This window comes from Monocercomonoides exilis, assembly GCF_001643675.1.
Source record: "Monocercomonoides exilis strain PA203 chromosome Unknown scaffold8-1962414, whole genome shotgun sequence".
In the NCBI taxonomy this organism is placed as follows: Eukaryota; Preaxostyla; order Oxymonadida; family Polymastigidae; genus Monocercomonoides; species Monocercomonoides exilis.
This window is the reverse complement of record NW_027150553.1, coordinates 1,459,635-1,471,672: the sequence shown is the minus strand read 5'-3', so window position 1 is coordinate 1,471,672 and position 12,038 is coordinate 1,459,635. Positions and strand designations below refer to the sequence as shown.

Sequence of the window (12,038 nt, the reverse complement as noted above, 5' to 3'; positions counted from 1 at the left end):
TTTAAAAAATTGTTACGCTTCATAAATATATTCTTCTTCCTCTTCTTCTTCTTCTTCCTCCTCCTCCTCCTCCTCCTCTTCTTCTTCTTCATCTTCATCTTCTTTTCCTTCTTCTTCTTTTCCTTCTTTTGTTTATTCATCATCATCATCATCATCATCATCTTCTTCTTCTTCTTGCATCTCTTAAAGCACTTTTCCTTTCTGCTCGCAAAACCCATCTGACCTATTTCCGCTGTCTATCTCATTTCTAACATAATTCCTTTTCTTCCGCTTCCAAAAATCTCCCATTTCCGATCCGAGATTATGCTTTCAGCTGAATAACTCCAACAGATAAAAATCTTAAAAACAGGCAATAATAGTGATCAAAAAGAAAAAGAAGAGAATGATGAAACATAAAAATTTGTTTCTGTTCCAATCACGCTCTTCTCTTTGCCCATCCCAATTACTGAAATCTTCTTTGTCCCAATCTCAACTGTTGCTGTCTCGCTTGTGTGATTCCCGTCCATCAGTGTGACTAACAAGCTAATCTGCACCTCACACATCTCAAACGCCTTCTTCACTGTCAGACAAGGAAATGTTTCATTTGCCCCACACAACTCAAAATTATCATTTCCACCAACAGATACATAAATTGTCTTATCCTTCAGCCAATCCTTCTTTTCCGTGTACTGAAATTTCCAACTCCCTGTACTCGAATAATCATATCCATAACATACTCTCTGGCCATCTGTGTTTGTTGTGTAACATTCATGAAATGGATTATTTTGGGATAAATAGAGATTATTTTGATCATAATACATCACATCATGACCATATGGTGTGGATGTTGTTCTGCATCTGCATTCATGGAAGAACAAAAAATAACAATAAATTATCTCATTTTGCGATGTTTGTCTATATGGATGCAAATATAATCCTCCTCCAGTTGACATCGCAGAACATGAAATAAACTGAATGCTCCTCATTTTGACTTGAACAGGAATATTATAGCAAAGCATTCCCCCTCCTTGTGTATTTGTGACCGAGCATGAAGCAAAGCTGCAGTCAAACACACACGCACTTTCCCCTTCCCCTTTTTCTTCTCCAATGCATCCTGTTTCTGAAACCTGAAAATTGTCGAGATAAAGTCCTCCTCCATTATAATTTGCTTTGCAACCCTGGAAGTCACATCCGCTGATCCGAACACATGTGGAAATCGTTACAACAAATAATCCTCCTCCATAATGGTTTTGTGCTGTGCAAGCATTGAACGAATTGTTTGCAACCTCAACGGATTTTATATTATAGCACATTATTCCCCGCCCCGGCTGTATGCAATGCATCCATTGAACGTGCAATGATAAACTGTTAGTTCTCCAGAATTGAGATTGTACATGCAGATTGCCCCTCCGCTCGATTTTCCATCAGTATACGAGTCACTTTCTCCAGTCGTCTTCGATCCGTTCCACTCGCACCAAATAAATGTATTCGGTCCATTTTCCGTTGCGTTTTGCCTCCTTGGAGTCAATTTTCTGTCTGAAGTTCCTTCGCAAACAACATTCCTTGTCCGGAAGCATCCAACAAACGAGGTGTTTGAAACAGTCAAGGAAGCCAAGGGATTGTCGAGTGAAGGAACAATTCCGCCATCATATGCATCACAGACTGATGAAAAGGAGCAACTACTCATAAAACTTGATATTTGAGAAAATGTAGTTGTTGGAGATGGGCAATCTGAAGATGCTGTTGAAATGTTGAAAAATGTGAGTTTGGAGAGGGATACAAGGGGAATGGAAGGTGACGAGAGAAATGCGGTTGAAGATGAGATAAGAGATTCTCTCACAGAAATTCTTCATTTTTTTTGCCTCCTTCTCTTCCTCATGCCTCTTGGCGCCACGAAGCAAAATATCCAAATAAGCTCAGATTCCTTTTTCCAATCTCTTCTGCCCCTTCTGAAATGCATATTTCCCCAAACATCCTTTTGGATGCACATTATCTGCCTTCTAATCTTATTCCATTCACATCCATTCCTTTTGGGTATTTACGCAAAAGCCCCTGTCATCATTTTAAATAAAAAATTTAATAAAACAAAAATATAAATAATACAAATAATATAAAAATACCCAATATAAAACTTGAAAAACATGTGCCACTTTCTTTTCGCTCTCTTGCGCTTCACTTTCCTCTTCTTCTTTATCTTATTCTGCTGTATCATCATTTTCCCAATCCCTCCTTTAACTTTTATTAAGATTTGTCGTATGTATTTTCAAAAACCTTCGAAAAAAATATCTTCTTCTCTTTTCCTTGATATTTCATCCGGCTCATTCCTCTTTACTCCCCTTCATTTATTATATCCTGATTTCTTTATATGCATCCAATATCCCCTCTTGACATATTCCATGCTCATTCATTGCAATTGAACACTCATTCAAAATACCTAGTTTCATAAAAAAAAAATAATATATGAAAAATTATAATTAAAAAATATAAATACACACCGTTATAATGATCATTCTTCTCAAACTTTCTTCTCCTCCTCCAAATATCGTTCCTTTCTGCAACAAAGCCCATCTGCCCCTTCTTCGCTTCCCTTCTGCTTCCTCAAAAAATAATAGCCTAAGTCCAATCCTCTGTTCTGCTTCCGCCAAAATAACCTCCACAAACTCCGTTCTATAAAAAAATGAAAAGATATGAGCATTCCATCTGAATAACCCCTTCCCATCCCTTGCCCAAATCTTCTTCTTCTTCTCTCTATTTCCTCCAAAACAAAAATACCCCTCCACCACATATCCTCTATCTCTTCCACAAGCAATGACAAAATCTCTCCCACCTCATTCCCCATCATCCTTCTTCCAACCAATAAAAATATAAATGCATCCAATATTTTGCCTCTCTTTGGTGCAAGACACCCTTTCGTGGTCAGCCCCTCACCTTGCTCCATCCATGTCGCACCTCTGTCTCCATACCCTCAATGCAAAGTGTTGCACCCGATGTTCCTTCTTCCCGTCTTCCTCCGCCTCCACCTCCATCCTTTGAACCGCAAATGCCTGGCGCGGCCAAGTTCTCCTTTCAATAAAAAATAAAAAAAGGTTAAAAAAATACTTTTCCCTTTTCCCCCCTTCAACTCCACTTCCCTTTCTTATCAAACGCTCGCTCACAAAAACTCTCCCCCTTGCTCCGCCTCATATGCCTCCTCCTTCTCTCTGCATTTGAAAATAAAAAAACATCCCTTTTCCATTTCTTCTCCATTTCCGATCTAACTCTTATCCTCCCCTCCAATAAATATATTCCATTCACTCCACTCATCTTCCGCCCTTCTTATCTTCCCTCTCACCCCACCTTCAACACAATAAATTCTTTTTCTTTAACAATAAAAACACCCCGCCAACTCCTTCCAACTCACAAAAATCGAAAAATAACCTCTCCCAACCTCATCCTTGTTTATTTCCCACACATCCATTTTGCCTCTTAAACCTCACAAAAACACCTCTTTCTCCTCCAAAAATATTCTTTTATCGTTCCATTTCCCTCCAAAACCCTGCCTCCTCCAAGAACTCAACTCCATCGCTCCACACCATAAATCCATCCTTTTACAATCGCATTGTCTTCATATGCCCGTTCAGCCACAATGCATCGAGTTGTGCCCCTTTTCTTTTGTGGCTCTAATTCGTTATGGAAAGTGATCAAGTTTTGCCAAATGCTCACAAACTGTCAACAGAGTGAGATTCCGAAGCTAAAACAAATACAGGTTGACTAAATGAAATATTTCCAGTGAAAAGGTTGGGTATTACAAAAGAATATCTGCTTGATGGAAGATGAAATTGCTCATATTGATTGATGGATGGCCGTGGAGCAACAATATTTTCGATGGAAATGATGAATTTTCAATGTATGTATTTTATATTGTTCTGTTGATTGTGAAGATATTTCTATCCGTATCCTCTCCAAAGTGGCGATTCAGACAAATTATTTAAAATGGACAATTTATTCCATGCAGAGCAGAACAGAGAGGAAGTAAGTCAAACATTATCTTACAAATATATCATTGGAGTATGAATATATTTTATCATATATGTTTATGCAACTTTTTGGACTTAACATGCGCGATGGATAGAAATTCGATGAAAAATGAATATTGATGGAGCAGAAATCAACGGGATTGGAAGATGTCCAAGGCAAAAAGGAAGAATGTTCAATCTCTATGAAAAGGGAGCACCTTTTGAGATGGTGGGGACATTTTCAGAAAAATTTTGTTGGGGTGATTGGGACAAATGACTGAAACAGGTGATTGAAATTGGTTGAGACAGAGCAAGGCGCCTTTCTTGGGATGAGAAGGGCAAGACATTGATTTTATGGACCGGGTGGAGCGATGGAACTGCTTTTAATTGCTTGGCTTGAGAGGCGAAAATACGAGAAAAACAGACAATTTGGCGTTATACAGGTAGCTGGAGGCAAATGACAGGCGAAATGGACTTTGAATCATTTGAACTTTGCCTTCAGCCTTATGTCATTGAAGGGTTATCCATTGAAGCATAGAACGAGGTTGCGATGCTGAGAGTATCTTCTGACAGAAGATACATAGTATTCAAACTTGACAATAGCATCGCGTTCACCATCTTTATCATCTTCATCTCTATCATGGCAGAAAAGAACAATATTTTGAGAGGCTTTTGAAGAAGAAGAAAGTGTGTGAAGATTGGCGATAAATATATTTTTAGAGTGTGTTTTGTATTATTTTTTTTTCTCTATTTTTTCAAATATTTATTTATTTTTTAGGGATTAAGATTTATGGAAGGACATTTTCAGACAATGAATGAACATGGGAAAAAGAGCACATAGGATGCTTTTCAGAAAGCAGGCAATGACAATTTTTTTAGAACATAGAAGAATGAGCCAGAGGAAATAAACGAAATTGATAGAAGAGAAGACCTTTGAAGATCTATGCAGCGATTTGAAAAAGAAGAAGGCAAAGCGACAGAAAAGAATAATCGGAAAATTGAAGAGATGGCTGAAGAAGAAATGTGACAGGAAGTCAAGAAGGATATGAAGAAGAAGAGATTGGTGAATTAGAACATTGAGAAAAGAAAATGGTACTGGTTTTTCATATTTTTAATATCAATTTTATGTATTTTGCATTTTTGTAATTTTTTTTAATTTTTTGTTTTATTAAATATTTTTTAAAAAAAGATAATAAAGGCTTTGCATGAGCATTCAAGTGGAATGGATGCAAATGGAATATAGAAAGAAGGCAAAGACGGAAACAGAAGAAAAAATAAGATTTTTGTGAAAACATTCCTATCAGAAGGGGAAGAAGAGATAGAAAAATGAATGCGCCATATTGAGATATTTTGCTTCATTGCTACAAGAAGCAAGGGGAAGAAAAGGAAATGTTGAAGAAAGAGTTTTAGTATGCGAATTTCTTATCTCATCTTCAACCGCATTTCTTTCATCTCCCTCTTTCCCTCTTGTTTCACTCTCCAACCACTTTTTTCAACATCTCAACAACATCTACAGATTGCTCATTCCCAACCACTTCCTTATGCCAAACCACATGCTTGATGAATAGCTGCTCATTCCCATCAGTCTGTGATGCATATGATGGCGGGATTGTTCATTCCCTCAACAACCCCTTGGTCTCTTTGACAGCCTCAAACACCTCGTTTGTTGGATGTTGCAGGACAAGGAATGTTGTATGTGAGGGAAATGCAGATAATAAATTAAAGCCAGATAGACAAAATGAAACATTCAACGGAGCTAATACATTCACTTGGTGTGAATGGAGTGGATCGAAGACAACTGGAGAAATTGACTCTAATACAGACGGGATATCGAGTGGAGGTGCAATTTTCATGTACAACAAGGGAAATGGAGAACTATTTGTTTCACATTGTCTGTTTAATAACTGTTATGCCTATTGTAGAGGCGGTGGGATTATGTGCCTAACAATTAAGTCTATTCATATCGAAAATACTGTATTTAATGCGTGCACAGCGCAAAATCAACATGGAGGAGGAATGTATGCGTATGGAATTTCATCATGTGCCCGAATCAGCGAATGTAAATTCCAGAATTGTAAAGCAGTTAATTACGGAGGAGGACTTCTTTTTGAAAATTTTCAGGTTTCGGGAACAGGATGTATTGAAACAGAAAATGGAGAAGGAGAGAGCGCGTGTGTGTTTGAGTGCAGTTTCGCATCATGTTCAGTTACAAACAATTATGGCGGAGGCATGTATTGTTGCAATGTTCCTGCTACACAATTCAAAATGAGGAGCATTCAGTTTATTTCATGTTCAGCACGGCAAGAGGGAGGGGGCTTGAGATTGCATCCAAACAGACAAACCGTACCTGATGATGGAATCTATTGTTATTTCCTTTTCTTCCACGAGTGCAAATGTTCTAACAACCCACCTTACGGCCATGATGTAATGTATCATGATTACTACAGTATCTTTTTATCTTCAGACAATCCGTTCTATGAATGCTACACCACAAACACAGATGACAAAAGAGTGTGCTATGCATACAACTTCTCGAATGCAAACGTGTGGTCAGTCCAGCACACGGAAAAGAAGGAATGGCTGAAAAGAGGGATTCTCAATCGATTTGTGGCAGTGAGCGGAGGAAATGAAGAAGAGTTGTGTGGATTGGATGAGTCAACTGCATGTCAAACCATTGGTATTGCTGTTGAAAAGAGCGTGATCCAGGTGAGTCTGTTAGTCACACTGATGGAAGGGAATCACACAAGCGAGACAGAAACAATTGAGATTGGATCGAAGAAGATTTCAGTCATTGGGAAAAGAAGAGAAACATGTTCTATTAGAACAGAAACAAATTTTTATATTTCATCATTCTCTTTTTTATCTTTTTCATCACTGTTATTGCCTGTTTTTAAGATTTTTGTCTGTTGGAGTTATTCCGCTAGAAGCAGAAATGAATCAATTCATTCTGCAATCAGATGAGCAGCGTAGATGAGGCAGATGGATGAGTTGATTGAAAGGGGAAATATATGAAGAATAAAGAAAGAAGCCATGAAAATTGATCGTTATAAAAGGCATGAATTTATTTTTAATAAATAATAAATATTATTTTATTATTTTATTCTGAAATTAGGACATTTAAGCGAGAAGATTTACAGCCGATGAAAACATGTGGAATGAGAGATGCTGGAAAGAAGGTAAAAGTTGACAACAGCCAAAAAAAGAGATTTTGTGGAAAGACAGATGAGGAAGAATGTTGGAATGTTATTTCCATTTTGAGGTGCTGAAGGGAAAGATGCATTTCTATTGTTTTACAAAAAACTTTTCAGAAGGTGCAAAAGAGGCAGGAAAATGAAATTTGAACTTCTCCGAACATTTTGCTTCATTGCTGCGAGAGGCAAGGGAAGTGAAGGAGGTAGAAAAAAGAAAAGTTTCAGTGACCGAATTCAATTTTGCCTCTTTTTGCATGTCTTCTGCTCCATTCCTCTCATCACCCTCAATACCCCTTGTATCCCTCTCCCATCTGACATTTTTCAATATTTCAACAGCAAATGATGCATGTTCACCTGCAACAACCACATTCTCCCAAGCCTTTTATCTGATGAGTAGTTGCTCCTTTTCATCAGTCTGTGATGCATATGATGGCGGGATTGTTCCTTCCCTCAACAATCCCTTGGCTTCCTTGACTGTTTCAAACACCTCATTTGTCAGATGTTGCCGGACAAGAAATGTTGTATGTGAAGGAACTGCAGATGGAAAGTTGAAACCAGACAGACAAAATGATACATTCAATGGAACAAATACGTTCACTTGGTGTGAGTGGAGTGGATCGAAAACAACGGGAGAAGCTGACTCGTGGACGGATGGAGCGTCAAGCGGAGGGGCTATCTGCATGTTCAGTCAATCAAACGCCTCTGTGTCTGTGTCGCATTGCACTTTCAACAACTGCTATGCTCATTATGCAGGAGGCGGTATAAATTGCTACAATATCAAATCTGTTGAGATTGTGAACAACACCTTTGATTCTTGTACTGCGCAAAGTTATCGTGGGGGTGGAGTATTCATTTATTTGATTTCATCGTGTGTTCGGATCAGCGGATGTGACTTCCAGGATTGTAAAGCAAATAGTGTTGGGGGAGGACTTTATCTTGATAATTTTCAGGTTTCAGTACAAGGATGCATTGGAACAGAAAGTGGAGGAGGAGAGAGTGCGTGTGTGTTTGACTGCAGTTTCACTTCATGCTCAGTTTCTGGTTCATATGGCGGAGGCATGTATTGTTGCAATGTTCCTGCTACACAATTCAAAATGAGAAATATCAAGTTTATCTCATGTTCAGCATTTTCGCATGGTGGGGGATTGGATTTGTATCCATACAGGCAAACATCGCAAAATGATATTATTTATTGCTATTTCCTTTTCTTTCATGGTTGTAGATGTTCAAGAGATCAGCCTCATGGCCATGATGTATATTATGAAGATCGATATAGCCTGTATTTATCCTCGAATAGTCCGTTCTATGAATGTTACACCACGAACACCGATGATCAGAGAGTATGTTATGGATATGATTTATCGAATTCTGGGAGTTGGACATATCAGCACACAGAAAAGAAGGATTGGCTGAAGGATAAGACAATTTATGTGTCAGTGAGCGGGAATGACACCTCTCCGCTTTGTGGGGCAAATGAAACATTTCCTTGTCTGACAGTGAAGAAGGCGCTTGAGATGTGCGAGGTGCAGATAAGCTTGTCAATCACACTGATGGAAGGAAATCATCAAAATGAGGCAACAACGATTGATATTGGAGAAAAGAAGATTTCAGTTATTGGGACGGGTAAAGATAAGAGTTCGATTGGAACAGGAGCGCTTTCATCGACAAGAGCGCTGTTCAGTGTGACGACAGGCCATCTTGGTTTATTGCACATGAAGGTTGATTGCAACTCAAATGGAAATCCTCATTCATGCATGCTAAAGCATTGTTAATGAAGTGTGCTTTGGGAGTGAATGCACAACAGTAGAAAATATCTTTTTGTTTGGTACATGATGCATCCTTATGCAATAAGTTATGCAAATGGTCACAAGCGTTGAGACATTTATAGTAATTTTTTTATTGTTTCATTTCTTTGTTAGTTTGTTTTGAGGAATTATAAAATTCGGTTAATCGATTTTTGTTTGAGAAATGGGACGAAATATTTTGCTTTATGAATTTTGTTCCATTCTACTCAAATAAATATTTTTCTCAATTTTAGAATTTTTCTATATTAATTTGATATAAAAATAAAAGACTTATGATGATAAGGTTGAGAAAAAGTTTGGAACAAACCGTTGTTTTTTTCATGAATGAAAAAAATTTACCCCAAATCAATGAAAATATGAACACAAAGTTAATTTGATGACGATGTGATGGTATTTTTTTGCATCAAATGGACATTTTTTCTTCTTTTCCGAATGAATGCAATAAAAAACAAAAATAGCACCATCCAAATTATGAAAAAGATGAGTCAATTTTTTTTTCTTTTTTTTTTTTTTTGAAATTCTAATTTTTTGGATAAATAGATGAATACTTATTTCTCTCTTCTTTCTTTCTTTCTTTCTTTTATATTTTTTTAATTAGAATAATAGAACATTTACGAATTGTTATTGGAAAAGATAATACACCTTGATGATCAATCGCATGATATTTAATTGAACAATTTTTATTTTTTGTTTTTGTGTTGTTTTTGTCAAAGAATTTGGAAAAGAATATTTTTTTGAATCGATAAGAAGTTTGAAATCTGTTCAACTTGTTCGAGATTTTTTATCAAATTTTTTTATGAAAAAAATTAATCATCCTTTTTTATTCATATCATATTAATCATAAGAAACTGACATTTCTGAAATTCTTCCTTCATAATTTAAATGCAATCCTTTTATTTGAATCGAGTTTGTGAATCTTCGAGAAAATCAAAAAACACTCAATATTATTTTTGATAATAATAATTCAGTTGTTGATTAGTGAGATATTGATTTTGACAACATTTGTTGAGTCAGATATTCATCAACACCCCCATCCTCATTTTTTTGAAAATTATAATCCTTTGTTATTTTTGTCAGTCTCATATAATCATCAAGACACATCCTTTGAAACATGAAATAAATGATCGACAAGTTTGGAAATGTTATTGTTATTTGGGAATGATTTCTGTGAAGTTCTGTTTATCATTTGTTGATGTCTCAAACAGATCTTGAGTTGTGTTGTGATGTTCTTGTGATCAGAGACTGGCCCGTATTTCCATTGACATTTTTGAGACCAGTTATTTTTCCTTTGATGAATGAATCCACCATTCACACATTTTTATTTCATTTCTCCAAACATTTCATATCTTTCAAAAACACTTTTCCAATATTCATTGATCAATTTGCCAATTGTTCATCTTATCGAATTCTCTCTTTTTTTGAAAAGTCACAAATGTTTGATTTTTTGATTTTACCAATCATTCTATTCAAATTCAAACATTTCTATTCAATCTGAAATATTTCTTCTTGTTTTCATATCCATTTTCATATGTGTTATTCTTTTAGAAAAATCTCAAACGGATTATCTTCGGTTCAATAGAACATCTCATTATTTCATCAGCTTTCACATCACCTTTGACATCTCCACAATACTAGCCATATAAAGCAAATTACATTGATTTGAATTCGTAGGATCTATTAACTAATCTGAAGCATTTATCACGAAACTTAAAAAAAAACTCAGTTTTCAGTTGAACCGAAGATAATCCGTTTGAGATTTTTCTAAAAGAATAACACATATGAAAATGGATATGAAAACAAGAAGAAATATTTCAGATTGAATAGAAATGTTTGAATTTGAATAGAATGATTGGTAAAATCAAAAAATCAAACATTTGTGACTTTTCAAAAAAAGAGAGAATTCGATAAGATGAACAATTGGCAAATTGATCAATGAATATTGGAAAAGTGTTTTTGAAAGATATGAAATGTTTGGAGAAATGAAATAAAAATGTGTGAATGGTGGATTCATTCATCAAAGGAAAAATAACTGGTCTCAAAAATGTCAATGGAAATACGGGCCAGTCTCTGATCACAAGAACATCACAACACAACTCAAGATCTGTTTGAGACATCAACAAATGATAAACAGAACTTCACAGAAATCATTCCCAAATAACAATAACATTTCCAAACTTGTCGATCATTTATTTCATGTTTCAAAGGATGTGTCTTGATGATTATATGAGACTGACAAAAATAACAAAGGATTATAATTTTCAAAAAAATGAGGATGGGGGTGTTGATGAATATCTGACTCAACAAATGTTGTCAAAATCAATATCTCACTAATCAACAACTGAATTATTATTATCAAAAATAATATTGAGTGTTTTTGATTTTCTCGAAGATTCACAAACTCGATTCAAATAAAAGGATTGCATTTAAATTATGAAGGAAGAATTTCAGAAATGTCAGTTTCTTATGATTAATATGATATGAATAAAAAGGATGATTAATTTTTTCATAAAAAATTTGATAAAAATCTCGAACAAGTTGAACAGATTTCAAACTTCTTATCGATTCAAAAAATATTCTTTTCCAAATTCTTTGACAAAAACAACACAAAAACAAAAAATAAAAATTGTTCAATTAAATATCATGCGATTGATCATCAAGGTGTATTATCTTTTCCAATAACAATTCGTAAATGTTCTATTATTCTAATTAAAAAAATATAAAAGAAAGAAAGAAAGAAAGAAGAGAGAAATAAGTATTCATCTATTTATCCAAAAATTAGAATTTCAAAAAAAAAAAAAAGAAAAAAAATTGACTCATCTTTTTCATAATTTGGATGGTGCTATTTTTGTTTTTTATTGCATTCATTCGGAAAAGAAGAAAAAATGTCCATTTGATGCAAAAAAATACCATCACATCGTCATCAAATTAACTTTGTGTTCATATTTTCATTGATTTGGGGTAAATTTTTTCATTCATGAAAAAAACAACGGTTTGTTCCAAACTTTTCTCAACCTTATCATCATAAGTCTTTTATTTTTATATCAAATTAATATAGAAAAATTCTAAAA

General features: G+C 35.3%; 1 protein-coding gene across 1 annotated transcript; it reads left to right on the top strand.

The window, feature by feature from the left end:
- Nucleotides 1-5,534: 5,534 nt before the first annotated feature.
- MONOS_14208c2 (uncharacterized protein) lies at nt 5,535-6,898 on the top strand (the record flags this gene model as incomplete). The annotated part of the gene is made up of 2 exons (XM_067866992.1): nt 5,535-6,786; nt 6,870-6,898. 2 exons carry the CDS (start codon nt 5,535-5,537, stop codon nt 6,896-6,898), a joined length of 1,281 nt encoding a protein of 426 aa, XP_067733099.1.
- Between the last annotated feature and the right edge of the window lie 5,140 nt (nt 6,899-12,038).